Consider the following 25,561-nt stretch of genomic DNA (forward strand, 5'->3'; position numbering starts at 1 on the left):
AATTTTTATTTAAATATTTTTTACTTACATAAGATCTAGATATTATATTAACTTGGTTGAGATTCAAATGTTATAATTTTTTTTATAAATACGAGCAAATATTTTACAAATATAAATATTATTAAATTGGTTGAAACAGTATTATATGTATTTCGATAAAATTTCAAAAGATATGTACAACAAAATCATACTTTTATTGTATATTTTGAAAAGTATTCATTATATATCTTGATAAGAATTTGTACAGGTAGATAATAGAATTTTTTTTTAAATATTTAGACAAAAAAAATCATGTACACAGCAAAAACATGTTTCTGTTGAGTATTTAATATTTCAGAATATATAATTTGAAATAAAATTTTTTATATTCTAGAAAGTATTATCCAAAATATATGTTATATTTTAAAATTATACAATTTAAAATGAATTTCTATTTTATATATTAAAATTTATAATTTAAATATAAAAAATTGTATTTCTAATTATATATTTCGAAATAAAAGATTTATAGAAATTAGAGAAGTAAAGGAAGAAATTACCACAGTATCAATGGATTCAATATTTTACTGTTGGGCCATAATTGTTGTTAGGTCCAATTGATTGGGTCACGTATGCCGTATCCTAGTATCTAATTGGCTTTGCTATTTCCACACCCTATCTTACAGTTACCATGCATAACTATTGAATTTTTAATATTTTATTTTATTTTATTTATTTCATACTGTGTATTTAACAATTTACTACCTCAGACAGATTTACTATTAAAATTCAAGTTAATGCTTCTAACATTTCAATCTCAACGAATGAATTACGAAATAGGAGGATCAGCCTTTTTTTTTAACATAGTTAGTACTATTAAATAATGTTTGAATAAATTAGATTAAAAACCTACAAATATAAATAGCACGAGTTATAAGATTAATCAATAATATTTTAAGAGTAAAACATATTTTTGAAATGCAATGTAATGTATTCTTAATTTAACACTTTGAATGCAGTATGAATTTCTTTGTATACACTTATCACAGTAACTTTTGAAAATAAACGAAGAATTTCAATATTAAGTCTCACTAAAATCTTGTCAAGATCACTATAATACTATATTCTAGTTGTTGAATATATAAAAGAAATATTTGTTTATATAAATAAAACGTATAATGAATAAATATTTGTATATATGAAATATTTTGTAATTTAAACTTGTAATCAATAAATATTTATATGTGAATTACATTTTAAATTTATAATAAACAATTTATATTTTATGTAATAATATTATTAACTATTAATTTTTTTCAAAAAATTATATAAAAGGTCAATTTTAACTATTCTAATAATATTTTAACTTTTGAAAATTACAAAACTTCTAGTTAATTATAATAATATCCGAAAAAATAAAGAAAATATAAAAGTTGGGTGTTGCTCCCTTCACCACCACCCTATACTTCCTCCACCTCCCCACATTATTTTAAATACAATTATATCCTTAAGTTAAAAAGATTTTTACTTTTACCCTATTTTAAATAATTTGAAACCCTAATTTTACTTTCCCAGCACCCACCCACGGAACTCTCTTCCCCTTTCCCCATTTTCGTTTCACCTCCTCACCTCTCACACTTCCATTCCTTTTTCTTTCCAGTTTTTTTTTTTTTTGGTTTGAAAGCTTCCATTGCCGCCGTGGTGTGGAGGAACATCGAGGAGCGTCCAGAGCATCAACCAGCGTGAGAAAGTATACATTAACGGACGTGACATCCTTCAACGGATGTCCCTTAATAAAACAAACTCTAAAGTAAAAAACATAACCTTTTAAACGGAGGTGACATCTTCAACGGATGTCAACATCCGTTTAAGGTAAAACGGATGTCGACATCCGTTTTTCCTTAAACGGATGTTGACATCCGTTGAAGGATGTTGACATCCGCTGAAGGATGTGGACATCCGCTGAAGGATGTGGACATCCGCTGAAGGATGTGGACATCCGCTGAAGGATGTGGACATCCGCTGAAGGATGTGGACATCCGCTGAAGGATGTTGACATCCGCTGAAGGATGTTGACATCCGCTGAAGGATGTTGACATCCGCTGAAGGATGTTGACATCCGCTGAAGGATGTTGACATCCGCTGAAGGATGTTGACATCCGCTGAAGGATGTTGACATCCGCTGAAGGATGTTGACATCCTTCCGTTTACGTTTTTTATTTTAGGGTTTTATTTCAAGGTTTATTCGAATACGAGGAAGCACGACACGCACTGCACCACTCCACGCACTGCACCACGAGAGCGACACTGCACCACGAGAGGGAGACTGCTTGATAATTCTTTCCACCACCACCAACCTTTGCAATTTGTAGTATCTCACAACGACGAAAGAAAGAGAGGAAGAAATATAATGTTAAAATGAAAGAAAAGTATTTTACTCATGTACAGGACTATAATAGGTTATTAGTGAAATAGGTTGTGAATTGGTAAAATTAAAAAATAATAATCCTAAAAATAAAATTTTACTGAGGGACAAAATAGTAAAAGGGAGGTGGAGGAAGAAAGGTGTGGTGGTGGAGGGAACAACACCCATAAAAGTTTGATGCATGAACAAAAGGTAATTTTGAAGGAAGGAAAATATCCATGCATTTTTGACATAACAGATTAGGCCGATCATAAGACAGTGTCACGAGTTTGGGAGGTATGAAAAGAATTGTGAGGAGTGTGAAAATAAATTGATGTGGTATAGGTAAGAAGCATGTTGGGCCTTTTAGCCCATTGAAGAGGATGTGGAAATAAAATGAAGGGGTGTAAGTAGAAAACATGATGGGCTTCTTGGTCCATTGGAGAAAGGGTGTGAAAAGAATATGAGGGAGGTGTGGGTATAGAACGTATTGGGCTTCTTGGTCCATTTGAGAAGAAGAAAGGAACAAGAATGAAGGAAAAGAGAGAATGTTGATCGTGTAGGGGTGGAGGAGTGAAAGAGAGAATTTTGATGTGTGTTGTGGGGTGGAGAAGTTGGGTGCCGCTAATGGAAGAGTAAAAAGGGAAAGTTAAAAGGGAATTAGGGTTTAGAAAAAAAAAGTTAAAAGTTAAATGGTAAAAATAAAAATTATTTACTTAAGAGTATTTTTGGAATATAAAAAAATTAGAAAGGTGTAGGGAGAAGAGTGTGGTGGTGTAGAGAGAAGCCTATAAAAGGTAATAGAATATGGTGTTAAAATGGCTTGGGTAGCCCAACATGCAAATAGAATGTAAAAAAGAAAAGACCAGTGTGAATAGTAAAATAGACTTGGACTTAGCTCAACATGAAGCCTTCTCCCTCCACCTCCCCAATTATCTTTAATTCCAATTATATCCTTAAAGTTAAAATTTTTTATTTTTATTATTTTAATATTTTAATATTTAAATATAAACTAATATAAATATACATTATTAAAATACATTAAAAAGATATTCAAAAATAATAAATCAAAATATTAAAATATCTAATAAAATAATAACAGAAACATAAAATTAAAACAAAGCTTAAACGGATGACATCCTTCAACGGATGTCAACATCCGTTGAAGGATGTCATCCGTTTAGGCTTCGTTTTCATTTTACGTTTTAGGGTTAAAGGATTATTGGAAAGATTATTGGAAGGATTATTGGAAGGGTTTAGGGTTTAGGATTATTGGAAGGATTATGACTACGTACCTGGAGAGGAACCACGACAAGCACATTACACCACAAACGCACTGCACCACGTACTGCACCGAAAGCAAGAGGAAGATTGCTTGATAATTCTTTTCACGATCACTGAGCTTTGCAGAAAAATATTTTACTCATACAAGGAACTACGTAGGTTATCAGTGAAATATGTTATAAATGAATAAAATTAAAAAACAATAATTCTAAAAATAAAATTTTACTGAGGGGCAAAATAGTAAAGGGGAGGTGGAGGGAGAAGGCTGTGGTGGTGGAGGGAGCAACACCCAAAAAAAAATAGATGAAAGAATTAAAATGTGGAATGAATTCCATATTTTTTTTTTATTTTTATCATTTTCACTCTTTTTGTTCTCTTTTTTTTCTACTTGTTTTCATTGTATATTTTTTCTATTATTTATTTTGTTATCATATTCTTTTTAAAAAGTAAAATTTCTAGTTTCAATTCATCTATTGTATTTTTAAATTAATTTAAAAGAAATTTTTTTCTTTTTATTTAAATCTATTTTTGTTTCTGAAAATAATTTATTTATTAAAAAATTTAGTTGTTGATATATATATATATATATATATATATATATATATATATATATATATATATATATATTAATTGAAGAAGATGGTTTAAGTTAACTTACCATTTTGAATTGTGATTTGAAAATATTATGAGGAAGATACTTTACAAAATAATATTTAATATGGTAGGTTATTCAACATTGACACATAAATTTTATATTTTATGTTTTCTTAAAAGAAATTATTTATTATTATATTTTGTAAACTCTAAAATCTATTTGGATAGCATATTATCAGAATTATATATCTGTATGGAAGCTACACATGTTTTTTTCTTCTAATCTTTTTAATGAAAACAAAAGATGCAAGTCTATTAAAGAAAAAATAATATATTTATTCCACATCTAGTTTTCTATTTGGGTTATTTACTTCTAACAATAGCAAACAATTAAAAAATCATTTAATTTTTTTGTACTTCTTTTCCTTCTGTCTTTATTCCTCCTAAAAAAAATCGATTTTATTCCTTTTATCTTTTATTTTTGTCTTCTGCGGAGAACTTTTCTATAACAGCCATCACAACAAGTGAATTACTTCCAAAAGAAAACATCAGTCTTATCGCTTATTCATCAGCAAGACAGGTTGATACCTAAAAGATAAACAACAAAAGCTAACGATTTGTTTTTCTAATATGTCTTTTTTATTTATTTAAAGACTTTTTTTTATAAAGATCTTCTGCGTTTCTTCTAATAGAATTATTTATTAGAAAAGAGATATTACAACTGTAGGTTAGATGAGTCAAACCAATACGATATAATATTAAATCACAAAGTTGCCTCACGCAGCCAACTTTATTCACACTTTTTCCTTTTAAAATAATAAGTCTTATATAAATTAAAGCTAAAATTAATTTAAAATATATAAATAAATATAAATCTTATCTTTTAAATTGAATTTGTGATATTGAATTATATTTAAAATTTACATTTTAATATAATATCAGGATTATTATTATTTAACCTATTGTGTTCCTATACGTATCACTAATCGATGTTGTTGCAGTCAACTGTGACCCAAACCATAACCTTTACATTGACCAAACCCAACGCTGCCATGAACGCATTGTCTCAATGGACTCAATGCTTTGTCAGGTACTAATCTCTATATCATAACCTCATTCAATGTATTTCGAGTTTACTGTTTTCTTAGTGTGAGTCTGTCATATTATATAAATTAGCAGAAGCAGAAATTTTGATGATTCAGTGTCTCGTTTTACCTGAATAATGAGGGAATGAACACGAGGATGTCTTCCTGACAGTTGTCCAGACAGATAAAGTGACTTTTGTTAGATTATTATTTATTGATTAGTCCTTAATTAAATGGTTTAGGAGGAAAGCACGTTCTGTTCATTGGATTATTTGTCAACCTTTTGCTTTTCCTGTCATGAAATGAGATAAAGAGAAGATTCATATCCAATCTCATTGACGTGGAAGGTAAAGTGCGAGACGCAACCCGAGACTTTACTTGTTTGAATTACGTTCGCATGCAGAACTTAGCACAATCTTTGGTAGGTTGACATAAAAGTCGTTTTCATTGAAGAGAAATAAAATACAATTTTATTGGTTATATTATTATTATTATTATAATATAAAAAAGTGGGAATAATAAAGTGATGAGAGGGAAGAGTTGCTTAGATTAACTACTTTTTTTAAAAAAAAAAATTGTACTTTTACTATGTTAAAATGTTATATTTTCTTGTTTTTACCTTTTATTTTCTATCGTCCTTTATTTTTATAGTAACAAATGGACATTGTGGGTAGGAACCGAAACTAAGGAAATTGAGTAAAAAGATTAAAAAAATCAACTTAATTAAGAAAAATGAAAAAGAAAATGAAAAGGAAAAATTACAATCAATATAAAAGAAAGAAAGTATAGAATATACCAACAACAATGGCAAATCAATTACATTCTCCAAATTTGAATTCGCGTCTTTCATTATCAACAACTATAGAAAGAGGTTTTGACTCAACATGAATGTACCCATGAGATTGTGAGGAATGAAGTCCCACATTGGTGGGAACTTGTAAAGTTGTGTGTGCTTGTGCTGTATGACTGATACCCAACAGTGGTATCAGAGCTATAGGTTTGTATTCCGCTGCTATTGTCATTAGAATAGTGTTAGTAAAATTCTGAGTATGCACTGTGGTTGCGGTTTAATCCGATATTTTAGAAATTATGACAACAAAATACGAGATAGAGAGGTTCAACGGGAACAATTTCTCGTTGTGAAAATTGAAGATAAAGGCAATTTTGAGAAAGGACAATTGCATAGCTGCAATTGAAGGAAAACCCGCAGAAATGACGGAGCAGAAGTGGAAAGAAATTGACAACAACGCCATCGCAAATTTGCACCTATCAATGGCAGATTCAGTGTTATCCAGTGTGGCGGAGAAAGAAACAGCAAGGGAGATTTGGGATGTCCTCATAAAATTATATGAGGTGAAGTCTCTTCACACAAGAATATTCTTGAAGAGGAAACTCTACACTCTTCGGATGAGTGAGTCCACAACGGTGACGGACCACATCAACCATCTGAACACTCTGTTTGCCCAACTATCAATGGCAGATTTCAACATAGTTGAAAATGAACGCGCGGAGCTTCTACTGCAGAGTTTACTAGACTCGTATGATCAACTCATCATCAATATTACGAATAATAATACTGAAGGCTGTCTACACTTTGAGGATGTTGCCGGAGCAATTCTTGAAGAAGAATCCAGGCGGAGGAACAAAGAAAACATACTGGAAAGTTCAAAGGAAACACAAGCTTTGGTGATGATGAGAGGAAGATCAACGAAATATGGGTCTAGTGGGAGTCAGTCCCATGATAGATCTCAAAGTAAGAAGCATCTCAAATGCTACAATTGTGGCAAAAGGCGGCATGTCAAGAAATAATGTTGGCACGAGAAGAGTGGAAGAAAGAACTCTGATGCATCAACCTCACAAGGTTGTATGGCAAATACATCAAATGATGAAGATATTTTGTGAGAAAGAGGGGAGATCTGGTAAGTCATAAAAGCTCAGAAGATCATGACGTGCTTATGGGAGATACGTTGTAGAAAGCTAATGCAATGGTTGCATTGACAAGTCAAGAAGAAACGGTGTTGACGTGACATCGTACTTGGACATATGTCAAAGTGAAGTTTGCAAGGCGAAACGTAATCTGTACTCGGGCTTAAGAAGGTTGTTTTACCTTTATGCGAGTATTGTGTGATAAGCCAACAACATAGATCGAAGTTTGCAAGTTTGACTACCAGAAAAGAAAACACAAGAAGACTTGGTTCATTCTAATGTAAGGGAATCACCGGAGTTATTCCTAGGAGGAGTAAAGTTTATTCCAGGTGTATTACATCAAGAGGAAGTCAAATGTGTTGTTATTACCAGTTCAAGGAAACCAAAGCACGAGTAGAGCTTGAAACTGGGGAAAGAATTAAGTGCTTGGGCTATGCTAACAATGTGAAGGGGTATTGCTTGTGAGTTCCACCGCTCACAAGGTTATTGTTAAGCAGGAATGAAATGATGCTCCAACCAGAAGGCTTTGAAGAACAAGAAAACTTGGTTTGCAGGTTGAACAAATCTCTATACGGTTTAAAGCAGGCGCTACGGTGTTGGTATAAGAGATTTGATTCCTTTATCATTAGCCTTAGATACAACAAACTAAGTTCAGACCATTGTACATACTACAAGAGGTTTGAGGATAATGATTTTATCATTTTGTTGTTGTATGCGGATGACATGTTGGTGGTAGGCCCCAACAAAGCTCTAATCCAAGAACTGAAGGCACAATTGGCTAGGGAGTTTGATATTAAAGGACTTGGAACCGGTAAACAAGATTTTAGGGATGCAAATTCACCGAGACAGAAAAAGATAGGAAGATTTGGCTTTTTCAAAAGTAAGACTTACTGAAAGTCTTGCGCCGCTTCAACATGCAAGAGTGGAAGCCAGTTTTACCCCATCTCCTATCAATTATCCTCAAGTATGAGTCCTAACAATGAAGCGGAGAGGATGGAGAAGTCTTGAGTACCGTATGCATCGATGGTGGACAACCTTATAATTGCTATGATGCGTACAAGACCAGACATTGCACAAGCCGTGGGAGTGGTTAGTAGGTTCGTGGCAGGTTTAGGTGGAGAGCAGTGAAATATTGATCAGGTATTGCATTGCGTTTCGGAGAATCAGAATTTGGTGTCAAAGGTTATTGGCAGATTTACGTAAATTCGATTCTACTGAAGTTTATCGAAAGAACAAGCAACACGAAGACAAAAATGGTGTGAAAATTTGATTAGTTTCATCAAAATCTTCAAGTAGGAGATTGTGAGGAATGAAGTCCCACATTGGTGGGAACTTGTAAAGGGGTGTGGCTTGGTGGCTATAAAAGAAACCCCTTGCCCCTTTGTTAAATATCTCATTCTTTCTTATTCTCTCATTTCTTGTATTCTCATAATTTTGAGAAGTTTTATATTGAAAGAGAGACTTGCTATAAATTTCTTTTACCAGTATAAAATTTCTATTTTTGCCTATTGTCAGTATTTCCTCTTCTCTATTTAAGTTGTGTGTGCTTGTGCTGTATGACTGATACCCAACAGAGATAACGTGTTTTGACTTCTCTTTCTTGTTAATATCTTCAATAGTTTTATTGTATACTTGTATATGGATTTTTCCTTTATACTTCTTTTCCTTCATACTTCTTTTCCTTCTACCTTTTTTACTCCTAAACCAAATACATCATTTGATATTCCGAAGAGAAATGAGTTGATTCTTCAACCAAATCTCCGGCAACGAATAAAACAACTTCTCACAATCACCTGACCCACAATTAGCACTAGCACACCTTAACCCCTCTTATTATAATTTTTATTTTCAGAACTAAAGATGTTTCAAGTGTTCGAAAACATATATATTTTTTTAATTATAGGAATTATGTAAATTATGTACCTCTTACAAAAAAATATTCAAAAGGTTTTTTAAACTCAGATTTTATTTTACAGGTTACTTTAATTTTTCTATGATCCTATTACTAGTAAGAAATATTTTTTACTAGAGATCCGTGATCACCAACAATTTGTTGATTCGAATAGTAATAAACTTTTAAGGATGAGTATGAAACCATCAATCTATTGAGCAAACATACTTTATTACTTTTGCCTTTTATTTTGTCTTCCATGGAGAATTTTGTTATAAGAGTGAGCAGAACAAGTGAATTACTTGCAGAAGAGAAGACCAGTCTTGTCGCTCTTTCATCACAAGGGTTCCGATGGATACCGCCAACAGTCAACTAAACCATAACCTTAACATGCCCCTAATCCAAGACCAAACACTACGCTGTCATGAACCCACCCAAAATCCTCAGACAGGTTCTCCAAATGTTTATGCCACCACATCTTTCCTCGGCACTTGTCTCAATGGACTCAATGCTCTGTCAGGTACTATTTCTCTTCTTCTCCCTCACTATCTCTATATCATAACCTCATTCAATTTTTTCCCCTTCTTCTCTGCTTCGCATATGCAAATTTCATTTTCTATAATCTTTTTAGAGTTTGCCATTTTTCTATAGAGCACAACATGCTCTCTCTCTCTCTCTCTCTCTCTCTCTCTCTCTCTCTCTCTCTCTCCCTCTCTCTCTCTCTCTCTCTCTCTCTCTCTATATATATATATATATATATATATATGTATGTATGTATTTTAGATCCTCGTTTACGCGAATAATGTGTGGTTGGTGGGGAATGAACACGAATGAGCTTGTATTTTTGAGTATTTTAGCTTATATTTTAGTGATTAGTGGTTTAGGAGGAAAGCACGTGATAATCATCACAGGTTGTCCATTGGATTATTTGTCAACTTTTCTTTTTGTTGTCATCAATGATCACGAGAAGATTCAAATCTAATCCCATTAGACATAAATGGAAGATAAAGGGGCTGGTGGGGGGTTGGAGACTTTCTTAGTTCGAACTATCTTCGCATGCAGAACTTAACACAATATTTGGTAGCTGGAGGAAAAAAACAGCCATGACCAATTTGTTTGTTTTTTTATTTATATATATACAAGTTGTTTTTCGTGAAGAGAAATAAAACATAAATATTTAATTTAAAATTTATATTTTTTATAAATTAGTTATGTTACTATCATTATTATAGAAAAAATGGGAATAGTAAAGCGATGAGAGTTGCTTAAATTGACCACGTCCTTTTCAAAATATTCTTTGTACTTTTACTATGATGAAATAAAATACTTTCTTGTTTTTACCTTTTATTTTCTATCTCCTTTACTTTTTATGATAAAGAACAGACACGATAGGTACGAAAAGATAAGATAAAAAATTGAGCCAAAAAATGAAATATTTTATATAAGAAAAATCAAAACGAAAATTTTTGATAGATTTGAAAAAAAAAGGTAGATTATATCAAAACTATTACTTTTACACCTAACAAATTTTAACTTACATTTTACATCTATTATTTTTTTTACAAATAAAAAATTTAACTTTTTTAATAACTAAAATATTCCTAAAAATGGGTTTGGGTTGTGAACTATAAATTATATAAAACAAAAACATTTTCCTTCTACCAATAACATTACTCTTTGCAATAAACACTTTCTTTTAGTTATTTTTTTCTTCGTACATGGAGGCCTTTCGACCGTCTTTACAGGTCTTAATTAGTTCTTAGGAGATAAGTATATGATCAATGCTGATTAAGACAGTATGATGCTATAATGGATCGCATCACGTGTCTTGAGAATTTTTTTCTGATAGGCCACTGTTTCATTTTTCTTTTCTAAGATAGCGTACCGATAGTTTAATTACACAGATAAACATTAGTCGTGTGATCTCGCACTAAATGAATCAAAGGATGAAAAACAAAATCACATTGTAATTTAGGGACAAAAATATATTTAGTCCAAATCAAAATAATAACATGATTGTAGTTGAAATTAGATAATAAATAGTTTGAAGTTGTGATGATTTAAATTAACATTAATAATTAGAAAACAAATTATTTTAGTTATAAATTTGTTTTTAAACAAATTCGTAATAGATGTCCAGTAAAATAAAAATAAGGAATTAGATGATTTAAGAGTCTTCGAGTTATTTTAGAAATATTGTTATTTACTAATATTTAGTTTATTAAAAATTAAGAAGTGTAATTTTAGTGAATGTGTAATAATTAATATCTTAGAGAATTAAAAGGAATTAGTTTTTTTTTTACAAAAGAATTGATATATTTGATAGAAAAATGTTGAAAATTGAATTATGAGGTATAATTTTTATATATATATATATATATATATATATATATATATATATATAGTTATTTACATAAACAAATATAATTATTTGGTAAATTTTGTAAGAAATACAATTTGAGTTGAGTTAAAGGTGAGTAGATAACTGTGGTATAAACTTAATTAGATATGTATAAGCAAATTGAAAAGATAAAAATATTTATTTAAAGCATTGTGATTATATATATGATTTAAATATATTTAATTATGTGAGATTAAGCCATAGGGTTATGCGAACAAATTTTTTATTAAAAAAATTATTTAATTAACTGAATATGAATTTATCAAATTTATTTTCTCATCTTAATTTTTTCTTTCATCTACTCATTTTAAAGCAACAAAAAAAAAAAACCTATATCAGTTTCCCGAAAACCAAATTTTGATTGATTTTCCGGTGCTGAAAAAAAAAACGAAGATCAAAATTCAACTATCTTAAAAAACCATGCCATCTGTGTATAAAGTGCAAAGGATGTTGTCTTAGGGAAAAAAAATGAAACAATGTCCTGTCAGAAAAAAAAAATCTTATTTTAGACATATAATCGATAATATTTATGTATAATGGATTACATGTGTATATGAGAGAAGAATATTTTCAATGAATCATATCACAGTAGACCTTCTATTCCTGACTGATTCATAGTGTCTGATCCTCTTCCTTGATCGATGTCACCACCACTAATTTCTACTTCCTCCATCACATTGTTCTTCAAGCACCTCATTCTCTTTCCAATAAGACGATACTTTTTAGTACCACATATTCCATTTCCTGTTCCCATGTGAATTCCTAGCCAGGTTTATACTCCAAATGAAAACAAACAGGAATCAGAATGGTGATATAGACTAAATAAATATGAAGAAAATTTAAAATTATTAAATATGTAACTAATTAAGAGTAAGTTATAAGATATATACTTAAATTATATTATTTTTCATTCATAATATATGCTTTTGTTTGTACATGTTTAATTCTTCTCTCGTTATATTGTCAGTATGATTAATCATAGCTAGTTTTAAATATCCTAATTTTTGTGGACTAAAATACATTATTGAATTGTTATTTTTTTTACTGGAAATTATTAATATTTTGTTAACAACTTCAAATTCTCACTTAACCTGCCGACTTTTCTTTGTTTTTTACTTTTGAAGTTAAATTAGGAAACATGTGTTGCATGTTTTGGATGACCCATCAACCTTTTTTTTTACAAAAGTGATAGATAGGAAATTCAAAATCAGTTCGTAACTTTATTACAGCAATAACTTGTATTCAAGAAGAAAAAAAACTTACTTAGTTCAATAAATTGATAACTATTTATTGGTGTAATTATTTTTCATTTTATTTTCTCACTTTTTTTTATAGAGTAAGCATAGAAGATGAAGAACAATATAGAAAAAAAATACTTTATAAAAATGAAAAGAAAAAGAATAAATGATCTTCTTAAGATAATGTCAAATAATGAGTAAGATATTCATTAAAACAATATAAGATCGCTGTGAATATAATGGAAAAGATAAACTTTCAACCTGTTTGAGTTATATTTTATTGCTATACTAAAATGATAGAAATTTTATTTAGTTATTTAAATAACTAATTACTAACTACTTTTAAATAACCTACTTTTATGAATATATTTAGATAACTAGCTATATGTAAACGTTATGATACTAGCTTATGTTTTTAATCATATGTATTTTATTAGAAAAACTTGTTACACATTATTATTATTACTATTATTATTATTATTATTATTATTATTATTATTATTATTATTATTATTATTATTATTATTATTATTCGCATTAGGATAAATAGTTATCCATTTAGTTATTTTTTAATATATATTTTTTATCATTGTTTTGGTAAATTTATCAAATAAAAGTATTGTCTCCTATTAAAAGTGTGTGAATATATACATATTCTTAACTTAAAACATTAAGATGCTTGTTTTAAACTTTCCTAAAAAGAATGATTCTTATATAAATTGGAATACTTTATAGTCAACTTGTGAACTTGATTAATTTAATCTAACTTGACTAAATTTCAGTAATTTGGGTTGAATCGCTATTTTGAATTAAATTTATATTCGTTTACCTATTTAAAATGAAATAGATTATTAAGTAAATTTTTTTTACTCAATTATTCTAATCTAACTTTTATCTTATTAAAAAGTTTTTGTTTGAATTTTTCACATTTATTTTGTGTTATTATTAAAGTTGGTCAATTAAATACAATACCTTTTTCTTTTAAAGACAAATAATTTATTGTTTTATGATTTTTTAATTTTTATTTCTGAAACTAAAACATGACAAAAGTATTTTGTGTTTTAAAATATATTACCATTTTAATTAATTAATCTGAATTCTAATGACTGAAAATAAGTTAAAATAACTAAAACTAAAAGAATTTTGTAGCTGATTAATTCCTTTGTAAAAGTATATTTCTGAAACTAAAACGTATATAAATTGTTGGCATAACTTTCATCCATTCGTACGTCGGATCAACGACCGTTTTCTTATACTTGCAACTAATTAAAACACATGGATATTTATGAAATGGAAGGAATACCTCACTATCAAACATCTAGAATAAGAGGAACATGGGAGTGCTAACTACGCTTCTCCCCTTTAATTTTGCTAAAAGTGGGACCTTTAGTTTCCTAAAATACTCTTACACGCTTCTTTCATCTGGTAAACGAGAAAATGAATTTATCTGTCTTATCCCACTTAATGATGCAACCGCGTTCTTTTCAGTTTGCCATACTTGACTTAAATATTCTGTTTACTCAGTATGAATTTCTTCATAAATACATCAACAATAATAAATATATATCTTAATTTTTAAATATTTTCAGCTGTTTAAAAGTGTGTATAAAATAAATTTTTTGTTTATGGTAAATATTTTCTGCTCTTGTTACTCGATAGTCAACAGTCGATTAGATTTGCTGATTTGGAAAGTACTCAGAAGTTGCTTCTGTACTAGGTAGGGAAGTAAGTTCAAAAACCCGTTTAAAATAAGCTAAATACACTCATACTAGTTTGAAACAAACACGTATTGGTATGCAAAAAGGACAAGGGTATTTACTCGTGGTCCATATTTTGCATCAGGGTTTTTTTAATTGGGAAATATCATAAACGTTTCTGTGACCTTTCGAAGTTTGAAAACAACTTCAAATTTCTATGTATTTATTAGATCAGACCAGAGAGCAAATTCAAGCCACTCCAACATCAAACTTCTCACATAAAAAAATATACATCTCTCTCGTCAACAGCTATATCAGATTTCGTAAGAATGTCAAAAAAACTTTCGTACAATCCTTCCTTTAGGGTTCCTTTACTTCTCAATGATGAGGAGAAAGCCATTGCCTCTTCTGCCAAAAATACTGTATCCTTCTTTCGTACATGCCTTAATGGACTCAATACAATAGCAGGTTTAACCCCCTACAACTCATGCACTTACTTTACTTATCTAAGAGTATTTCAACACATTCAAAATATATAATCTGTTTCTTTTATAGTTGCCTCAACCTGGACGTTTATATGTGAAAACATAATCTTATACGAGGCTAATGTTTTGTTTGCGATTTTGGTTTAATTTCCAGGTGTTGGCATACTCTCGGTTCCTTATGCTCTTGCAACAGGAGGCTGGTTAAGCTTGGTTCTTCTGTTTTCTATTGCCGCTGCTGCATTTTACACGGGCCTTCTGATTAAAAGATGCATGGATAAGGACTCAAACATCAGAACCTACCCTGATATAGGTGAACTCGCATTTGGAAAGACAGGAAGACTGATAGTGTCAATATCCATGTACACGGAACTATATCTGGTTTCAATAGGATTCTTGATTCTAGAAGGTGATAACTTGAGTAACATATTCCCCATTGGAGAGGTTCACATAGCAGGCTTAGCAATTGGTGGGAAGCAATTATTTGTGATTATGGTTGCCCTTATCATCTTGCCCACGGTTTGGTTGGACAACTTGAGTCTACTCTCTTATGTATCTGCAAGTGGAGTCTTTGCTTCTGTTCTCATCATCCTTTCAATAACATGGACTGCAACATTTGATGGAGTTGGTTTTCATCATAAAGGAACTCTTGTCCGTTGGAATGGTCTCCCCACAGCTGTTAGCTTGTATGCCTTCTGTTATTGCGCTCATCCTGTCTTTCCCACACTGTACAATTCGATGACAAACAAACATCAGTTCTCTAACGTAAGTACTCACGTTAGATTATTGTCCTATATTCAAGTAAAGAGAGCACCTTTCACTTTCTTGCTTTTTCTATCTAATTAATGAATTTTACTTTTCTGAACATTGCAGGTCCTACTTGTATGTTTTCTCCTAACCACCGTGGGTTATGCATCCATGGCTATAGTGGGTTATTTAATGTTTGGTGACGGGGCTGAATCTCAAGTAACATTGAACCTGCCTCTGGACAAACTCAGCTCAAAATTAGCAATATACACAACCTTGGTGAATCCCATATCCAAGTTTGCTTTGATGGCAACACCTATTACGAATGCTTTGAAAGATTTGCTTCCAAAGACGTACAAGAATAGGGTGACGAGTATCTTACTGAGCACAGTGTTGGTATTGAGCACCACCGTTGTTGCCCTTGCTGTCCCTTTCTTTGGGTCTCTCATGTCGCTGGTTGGAGCCTTTCTGAGTGTCACAGCTTCTATTCTGCTTCCGTGCTTGTGCTACTTGAAGATTTCGGGCACTTACAGGAAATTTGGGTGTGAGACGGTAGCCATAGTGATAATAATAATGACAGCTATTGTAATGGCAATATCAGGGACCTACATCTCTCTCATGGAAATAGCCCACAATTTATAAAGGACAATGCAGTGGTCCACTCTCTTTACTATAAATTACCAAAAAACAGTATTTTTTTCATGTGGATTGCATTTGCCTTAAAGAATTAAAAGACAGATTAAAGATGAAAAAGGGGTTTGGTGAATACTTTTGTTTATAATCGAAAGTGGTTGGAGAATTGAAAAGGATTAAATGATAAATATCAATTTTATCTTTGTACAATTAAGGTATGTTTTGTCGTCAACATGGAGGCCGAGGTTGGAGACTATTGAGAAAGTCAAGTCAAACAACTTTAATAGCTTACACTTTCATACTTTTGTCTATTGCTTTACGGTTATATTCTATGCACACTGTATATAAGCAACATTATTTTTTTCAGTTTAATATACAGACTCTATTTTCTTCTTAATTCCCATCTTATCTTTCTCCAACAGAATTGGTATCAGAGCCAGGTTACGTGGGAGCCTAGGGTTGCGTCTCAAGAAAACCAAGAACACAGTGTGTGTAGGGTTTGTTGGATCTTGAAGCAAGAAGAATGGCGGGGAGTGATCTTTCCACTGCAAATCTTCCAATACTCACGAATAAGAACTGGACGAGATGGAGCACACAGATGAGGGTGCTGTTCAAGTTTCAAGACGTAAGTGATGTTATTGAAGGTGATGACCGAGAAATTGGTCTTGGTGCAACGATTGACCAGAAAGTCGCGATCAAGAAAGATAACAAGGCCCTTTTCATCATTCACCAGTGCGTTGATGACATCCATTTTGAGAAGATTCAGAATGCTAGTACTGCTAAAGAAGCCTGGAGCATTCTAGTACGTTGTCACACAGGAGGGGAGAAGATCAAGAAGGTGAAGCTTCAAACCCTCAGAAGGCAGTATGAGTTACTGCAGATGGAAGACAGCGATAGAGTTGGTGAATATTTCAACAAAATAATCACCATTACGAATCAGATGAAAGGATGCGGGGAAGTCGTCAATGATACCATGATCATTGAGAAGATCATGAGATCGCTGCCACGGAAGTTCGACTATATTGTGGTTGCGATAGAAGAGTCGAAGGATCTCTCAAAGATGAAGGTTGAAGAGCTTCAAAGCTCGCTGGAAGCCCATGAAATGAGAATGGCTGACAGAAACCCAGCCAAGAACGATGAACAGGCACTGAAAGTGCACCACTTCAAGCATGATGAAAAGAAGAAAACCAAGAAGTGGAAAGGGAAACGATCAAAGGGGAATTGGAAGTTTGATAAAGACAAGACTGAGAATGGGTCTACGTCAATGGAGAAAGGTGGAAAGGAAGAGAAAAGCCATCATTCAAAAAAAGATAAAAGAAACATAAAATGTTTCAACTGTAACAAGTACGGGCATTTTGCATCAGAGTGCCATGCAGATGAAGGGAAACAAAAGCAATATCAGTCTAAGGAAGCAAATGTCGCTCAAGAGGATTCAGATTCAGAACCTCTAACTCTGATGGTGACAACGTCAGGTAAAGGCTCCAACTCTCAAAACGACATGTGGTATCTTGATTCTGGGTGCTCGAACCATATGACATGTCATCTGGACTGGCTGATCAACTTTGATGACTCGAAGAAAAGTAAAGTCAAGTTCGCTGATGACAGTACCTTGAGAGTTGAAGGCATGGGAGATGTTGTGATTAGGAGGAAGAATGGATCGCATGCTGTGATCACAGGTGTGCTGTTTGTTCCAGACATGAGGTGCAATCTCCTAAGTGTTGGACAATTGATCCAAAAGGGGTTCAAGGTAGTGATGGAGAATGACAAAGTCGAACTCTTTGATAATGATAAGAATCTGATCTTGAGATGCAAGATCTCCAAGAACAGAACCTTTCAAGTCAGCCTAGAAGCAGTTGAAAGTTCTGAGTGCATGGTTTCTATGAAAGTCGATGAGGAAAGCTGGTTGTGGCACTTAAGATTTGGCCATCTGAACTTTAAGAGCCTACAACAACTCAACGTGAAAGAAATGGTTCATGGTTTGCCCAAGATTGCATTACCAAGAAGAGAGTGTGAAACATGCATTGCTGGGAAACAGACACGAAAGCCCTTCAAAGCAGAATTGAAGATGAGAGCAAAGGCCTGCTTGGGAGTTGTATATTCTGACATTTGTGGTCCAATTGAAGTGCCTACAGTTGCTGGGAACAGGTATTTCATCACGTTTGTCGACGAATTTAGCAGAATGATTTGGGTTTACTTACTCAAGGCGAAGAGTGATGCACTTGAAACATTCATACGCTTCAAGACACATGCTGAAAGGGAAAGCGGACAGCTATTGAAGATACTGAGAACAGATGGTGGAGGAGAATACACGTCTACGACTTTTGAAAGTCACTGTCAGTTGAATGGAATTACACATGAGGTCACTGCCCCATACACTCCTCAGCATAATGGGCTTGCTGAGAGGAGGAATCGGACAATCTTTAACATGGCAAGAAGCATGTTGAAGGAGAAATCACTGCCACGGAAGCTATGGGGAGAGGCAGTCTCTACAGCTGTTCACCTTCTCAACAGGTGTCCCACGAAGAAACTAGAGGGTAAAGTGCCACTTGAAGTGTGGAGCGGTGAGAGACCGACAGTTGGGTATTTGAAGGTGTTCGGATCACTTGCGTATATGCATGTCCCAAATCAGAAGAGATCTAAGTTGGAGGATAAGAGCAGAGTTATGGTGCTCATCGGATATCATCCCACTGGCGCGTATAAACTCTTTGATCCAATTGAAGAGAGAGTCACCCTGAGTAGAGATGTGGTGATCATGGAAGACAGATGCTGGGACTGGAATCACAAGCGTATCAGCTTGGTGAAAGCCAGAATGGCGGAAGGTGAGGACAACCCTATCGTAGTGGAGTCAACAACAATGTCGGAGGACAGGCATCATGTTCAATGTGATGAATCTGATAGACCAAGAAGGCAGCGAGTGCAACCGCAGAGGTTTGACGATTGTGAGATCTATTCAGACGCACAGATAGACGATGAAGGGGATTTGGTGCACATGGCTTTGCTGGCTGGGGCAGAACCCATAAACGAATCTGAGGCGTTGAAGGAAGCTGTGTGGCGGAACGCTATGATGGAAGAAATCGAATCCATAGAAAAGAATCAAACCTGGCAGCTTGTTGATCTCCCTGTTGGGAAGAAGAGTATTGGAGTAAAATGGGTGTTCAAACGAAAACTGAAGCCTGATGGATCGGTTTCAAAATATAAGGCCAGACTTGTGGCTAAGGGTTTTCTCCAGAGGCAGGGACTGGATTTCACTGAGGTATTTGCTCCGGTGGCACGAATGGAAACCATTCGACTAGTGATAGCAGTGGCATGTGCAATGTGTTGGTCACTGTTTCAACTAGACGTGAAGTCTGCCTTCCTGCATGGTCCGTTGGAGGAAGAGGTGTATATCCAGCAACCACCAGGATTCATTAGCAAAGGAAAGGAACATAGTGTATACAGGCTGAGGAAAGCGTTATATGGACTGAGGCAAGCCCCTAGGGCTTGGAACAAGCGCATAGACTCGTTTCTGGTGAAGCTCGACTTCACTAGATGTATTGTTGAGCATGGTGTGTACGTAAGAAGAGGCAAAGGAGAAGAATTGATTATCATCTGCCTGTATGTAGATGATCTGCTCATCACTGGATCAAACCTTACACACATAAATGAGTTGAAGAAGGTTATGCAGCTAGAATTTGAGATGACAGATCTGGGAAAACTGAGCTACTTTTTGGGCATGGAGTTCACTTATACTGAGGCGGGTATGATCTTGCATCAGAGGAAGTATGTCAAGGAGTTGCTGGAACGATTCAACATGTCTGTGTGCAACCCAACACGAAGTCCAATGGAGGTGAACCTGAAACTGGTTGATGATGAGAACGAAGCTGATTCAGAAGAGACATTGTTTAAGCAGATTGTAGGTTCACTACGTTTTTTGTGTAATAGTAGACCAGATCTCTCATACAGCGTAGGGTTGATAAGCAGATTCATGAGAAGGCCAAAGAAGACGCATATGCTTGCAGCGAAAAGACTGTTGAGATATGTCAAGGGCACTGTAGATTTTGGCATATTATTTCCATTCGGGAAGCACAACACTGATGGAGAAAGTCTAAAACTCATTGGGTTTACTGATTCAGATCATGGTGGAGACTGTGTTGAAAGGAAGAGCACATCAGGCTATTTGTTTATGCTGAATGGTTCTCCCATTTCGTGGTGTTCGAAGAAACAACCTGTGGTGGCTCTGTCCAGCTGTGAAGCAGAGTACATAGCGGGTAGCTATGCAGCTTGTCAGGGGGTTTGGTTGGAAGAAATATTGAAGGAGTTGATGATTCCAGTAACAACACCTCTGGTGTTGAAGATAGACAACGTTTCTGCAATTAATCTCTCAAAAAACCCTGTGAGCCATGGTAGAAGCAAGCACATTGAGGTGAGATATCACTTTCTCAGAGATATGGTAAACAAAGGAAGAATAACCTTGACCTACTGCAACACTGAAGCCCAGCTAGCTGATATTTTTACGAAGGCAGTGAAGATTAACAGGTTTGAGTGGCTAAGAAAAGAAATTGGAGTTAGGACCAGTGCTGTGAGTTTGTCTTGAAGGGGAGTATTGAGAAAGTCAAGTCAAACAACTTTAATAGCTTACACTTTCATACTTTTGTCTATTGCTTTACGGTTATATTCTATGCACACTGTATATAAGCAACATTATTTTTTTCAGTTTAATATACAGACTCTATTTTCTTCTTAATTCCCATCTTATCTTTCTCCAACAGAGACCAAGGAGAAAGAACCATAAAACATCCATGGGCCAACTACATGGAGGTGGAATTTTTACGACAAAAACATAGAGTAGATAAGCGAGAGAGTTGTATCCTATTTGATCACCATTGGTGGGTTGATGCACATCCTGTGTCCTGGATTTGTTTTTGAAACCACTCTAAAAAATAAAATCTTTTACTAAGAGATGTAATTTATTTATATATAAACTCATGGATATTTCATATTTTATTTCGCATGCGATTTTGTTTGTCGCAACACATTCACACGACTGATGAGCATGAAGAGTCAAACGAAGATTGAAGACCGAAGAAAAAGCAGTAATAGATTAATGGACTCGTAACCCATTCCAGTGGTCGAATAATCGATTCCACATTCATCTATTGCAGCCCTTACCCGATTCCAAGGAGTAACTGATTCCAACCCCTTTCACACAATAACCGATTCCAGGAACATGTAATCAAATCCACCATGCGTATTGGAGCTTTCAATGGTGTCCACGCACTTGTTGACGAGTAAGGTTGTAATGGATTGATGCTTAACCTATTTTTTGTTTTGCAGGGGTGAGGAAATGGAACGTAGAGGAGGTTTTCATGAAGTTTGTGAATCTCTGTGACTTTACTTAAATAATATTTTATTTTACTTTTTTTAATACTTAATATTTTTTTTTATCAATAAATATATTATTAATATATATTTTTATATTACTTTTATCGTTAAAAATATTTTTAATAATTTTTAATTTCTATTCATTAAATATTTTTTTATTATCATATTACATTGATAAAATTTTATACAAACTTTACTTTCAAATTTACATTCAATCACTTTCAAATACTTTCAAATTTTTTTAAAAATAAAATACAACATACTTTAAAATCCTTTCAAATTTATCTAATCTTTTTCTTCAAATCATCTCTTTTAAATGAACGTAATCTTAATAAAATTTTTACTTGTCCTAATAAATAAAAAATTCATGCTATTTAATTAACAGTATCGTATTTATATAATTGATGTATAATTTTAAAATTGTAGATACTAATTTATTATTTAATTAACAGTATCACATTAATTAACAGTGTCTCATTTAAAATTATATAAATTGTGTTTCAACTCGACTCTTAAACTATGTTGAATTATAAAGTGTAGTAGAAATAAATATTAAATTATATAATGCATTGATGAAATGTTTAAACTTCTTTATTACAGTCATATAAACAAATCTCAGTTTTTATAATCTTTTAGCTGAAACAGACAAAAGGATGGAAGAATTTTAATATGTGGGTTCCATATCATTTTTATCTTCTCCCCAAAAGTGAAAGCAAGAGAAATAAAGAGTGCATTAAAAAAAAACAATAATCCTTTATTATTTCATTTTTTGCACACATTTTTATTTTCATTTAGTTTCTATACAATTAAAATAAAAATAATCACTTTCATTTTCATTTTCATTTTCATTTTCTTCCCTTCCAAATAACTTTAAAAAATGTTTTTATTTTTAAATTTTTTTCCTTTTCTTTTTCTTTTACTTTATATATTTACTTCAATCTTCCCACGAAAACCCAATGTAACATTAATGATATCTATAAAAGACAACTTCATAGAACAATTTCTTCCATACAACCTTATTTTCACGGCTTCCAGCTATTTTACTTTGGTTTAATTGATTTGAAGGTCCCTATTTGTGTAGATTTACATCAATTAAGTCCTCATATTTTGAAAGCGCTCAATTTGGTCCCTTTTTATGTAAAATTGAGTCAATAATGCCCTTGCCATTAATTGTGTTGGACGACGTTAAATTTTTTGCATTGTGGCATGCTGAGGTAGCGTTTACTAACCATGTGACACAATAACAACTCGTGAAATTATTTTATTTTAAGTTTAAAATAAATTCTATTTAATAATATAGTCCTAATAAATGAAGAGATTTCAAAGCTCATAAATGTCTTAAATCTCATCAGATAGAGAAGAAGAAAACCTAAAAATGGTTGAATCCCCCGATCGCCCTCGCTCTCTTCCGCCGCGTCACCGCCCCACACACCATCTCCCACATCTCCTCCACATCCAGAATCGCATTCCTCTTCCTCACCCTCTCCCCTCTCTAGGAAACCTTCTTCTCACCCTCCCACACCCACCTCTTCAACATCTACATCCACGCCTACCCCCAATCCAACCGCCTAATGCACCTCCCATGCCTTACAGTCTTACAATGTTTTTTGCTTATTGCTTTGGCTTCTGGGTTTATGAACTTTTAGTGTGTTTTTATTGATGAGAAAGAAGTGGAAAAAAGGAGCCAATTTTTCTTCTGTGATAATTTATCTCTCATTGGTGAATTGGTTGATTTATCTTTGCACTAGATTATTCAATTCCTTTGGTGATTTTGGCTTTTGGACATCGCTGCTATGGTCACCAATTCTTCATGCACGCCACATGTTTGTAAATTTGTCTCAATGGTACTATCCTATCTCTACTACCACCCTATTCATTACACTGTAATAACCCAACGCCACACAACACCTTTCTCATTCTCTTTCTCTATCTCTTCCACCCTCAGATTCTCCTCCACTCTCTAATCTTCCACTTCCGCCACTCACCACCCTCTCCCCCTCAACTTCTCCCCCTCCCGACTCCTCGACCTCCTCTGCCGCCAACATCGTGCAATGTTTCTATGTTGGTTTTGAGTCAACTCATAAGACTCTGCTTTAGGTGTTGCCCACAGTGCTTCACAACTAATTTCTCACTATAACCCTATTTTCTCCCAATTTCGAACTAGAACGAATCCACGAAAAACCCTATTTTCCCCAATTTTCTCACATACTCAAAATCTGACCCCAAAATACCAAACTTAATCCTAATACGTTTTAATTTCATTTCCAAAAATAAATATAACGTTTTGTTTTTATTAAATTTACCATATATATTTTAAAGTTTTTAAAAATTTAAAATCAAATAAATCTACATAATGAGTTGTTATTGTGCCACATGGTTAGTAAACGCTACCTCAGCATGCCACAACGCAAAAAATTTAACGTCATCCACAACAATTAACGACAAAGACATTATTGACTCAATTTTACATAAATAGGGACCAAATTGAGCACTTTCAAAATACGAGGACCTAATTGACACAAATTTGCATAAATAGGGATCTTTGAATCAATTAAACCTTTTACTTTTGTATATAATTTTGTTTCTTAAGTTATCTGGTTTAAATTAATTAGAAAACCTTGTACAAAAAGCTAGTGCAAGCATAAGATGAACTATATAATTACTACGTCATTTTTTAAATACCAAATTTTGAAACCATTTTATTGTGGAGTCGACATATGCTCACTACAATATAAACATTAATTACCGACTGTCTTCCGTCAGTAACGCATTAAAGCCATCGGTAATTCATGTTTATTGATGATTTTCTGACTGTAAAAAGTTTTTCGATAAATATCTTGTCGAAAGGTAATTATTGAAGGCTTTTGGCCGTCAGTAATTACTAAAGACCAAAAATCGTCAATAAATTTGTGCCAAACATGACATTATTGACTGCTCCAGGCTGTTGGTAAAGTCGCCAGTAATGTGCAAAACAGTTTCTAGTGCAGGTTAAATTGTGGCTAACCCATAAGAAATGAACCTGCAAATTCTCAATTCATCCAGCCAATTACTCAATTGTCAATTCAGCCACCTTTCATCAAATGCAATGATTTTATATTAAAATAACTTAAAATAAATAGTTATTGTATTGTCATTGAAAACAAAAGTAATTAAGTTTGAAACACATCAAGCATTACATCAATGTTTTAAAAAGTTCCTAAATGTTTTAAAAAGTTCCTAAAGGCCTAAATGTTTCATAAAGGCAACGAGGGAAATTGGTTTGTCAATGTAGTATAAATCTTAATCAAAATGACACAAATAGAATTAAAAAAGTTGTCATACTACCTTTTAATCTATAGGGTGCATAACATATTACTCTCCATGAAGACAACAAGAACTATATTAAGTATATAAGAACTTAACTTCATTCAGGCCTTTAATGAACATGTACAAATTTTGGTTTACCAAACCAACGAGTATAAGTCCAATTTACTCATTAATTTGACAACAATGCAGTAAAGCTTTCAGTTGTAGTTTAATTGTTGAAAACTTTAATTGAAATAGTCAATTAACAATATTTTAGGCTTTTTTTCTTAGCTTCATTTAGGTACTTGAACTAATTAGAGTTATTTCTTATCTTCATTTAACAAGTTTAAACTTATTAGAATATGAAGATTACATATTCTTAGCCTAAATTAGGTCAATTTCGAATTTCTAACCATTTTACTACATTTTTTTAGATTTGAAGTAGTCAAATTTTGACACTTTGGTACCTAAACCAAATTGCTTGTTTCTTAACTTCATTTAACAAGTTTAAACTTGTTATAATATCAAGATTACATATTGTTAGGCAACCTAAG

At 33.0% G+C, this 25,561-nt stretch overlaps 1 protein-coding gene across 2 annotated transcripts; it reads left to right on the forward strand.

The window, feature by feature from the left end:
* The first annotated feature begins 9,383 nt into the window (after positions 1-9,383).
* LOC124849140 (amino acid transporter AVT1I-like) lies at positions 9,384-16,758 on the forward strand. Of its 2 annotated transcripts, none has more exons than XM_088113953.1 (3): positions 9,384-9,683; positions 15,139-15,746; positions 15,855-16,758. In XM_088113953.1, exons 1-3 carry the CDS (start codon positions 9,515-9,517, stop codon positions 16,368-16,370), a joined length of 1,293 nt encoding a protein of 430 aa, XP_087970079.1. In that variant the 5' UTR covers positions 9,384-9,514; the 3' UTR covers positions 16,371-16,758. The 2 variants fall into 2 exon arrangements, with proteins under 2 accessions (XP_087970079.1, XP_087970080.1); XM_088113954.1 differs by lacking the exon at positions 9,384-9,683 and adding an exon at positions 14,680-14,967.
* Positions 16,759-25,561: the final 8,803 nt, after the last annotated feature.

The sequence above is a fragment of the Vigna umbellata genome, chromosome 4 (assembly GCF_029865625.1).
Source record: "Vigna umbellata cultivar VRB3 chromosome 4, Vumbellata_1.0, whole genome shotgun sequence".
Lineage (NCBI taxonomy): Eukaryota > Viridiplantae > Streptophyta > Magnoliopsida > Fabales > Fabaceae > Vigna > Vigna umbellata.

Bases quoted from the DNA above. Each gene is read 5' to 3' on its own strand.
- LOC124849140 (XM_088113953.1), top strand. From the start codon at position 9,515: ATGGATACCGCCAACAGTCAACTAAACCATAACCTTAACATGCCCCTA. The intron at 9,684-15,138 runs GTACTATTTCTC...TTTAATTTCCAG, and splicing joins TGGACTCAATGCTCTGTCAG to GTGTTGGCATACTCTCGGTT. The intron at 15,747-15,854 runs GTAAGTACTCAC...TGAACATTGCAG, and splicing joins ACAAACATCAGTTCTCTAAC to GTCCTACTTGTATGTTTTCT.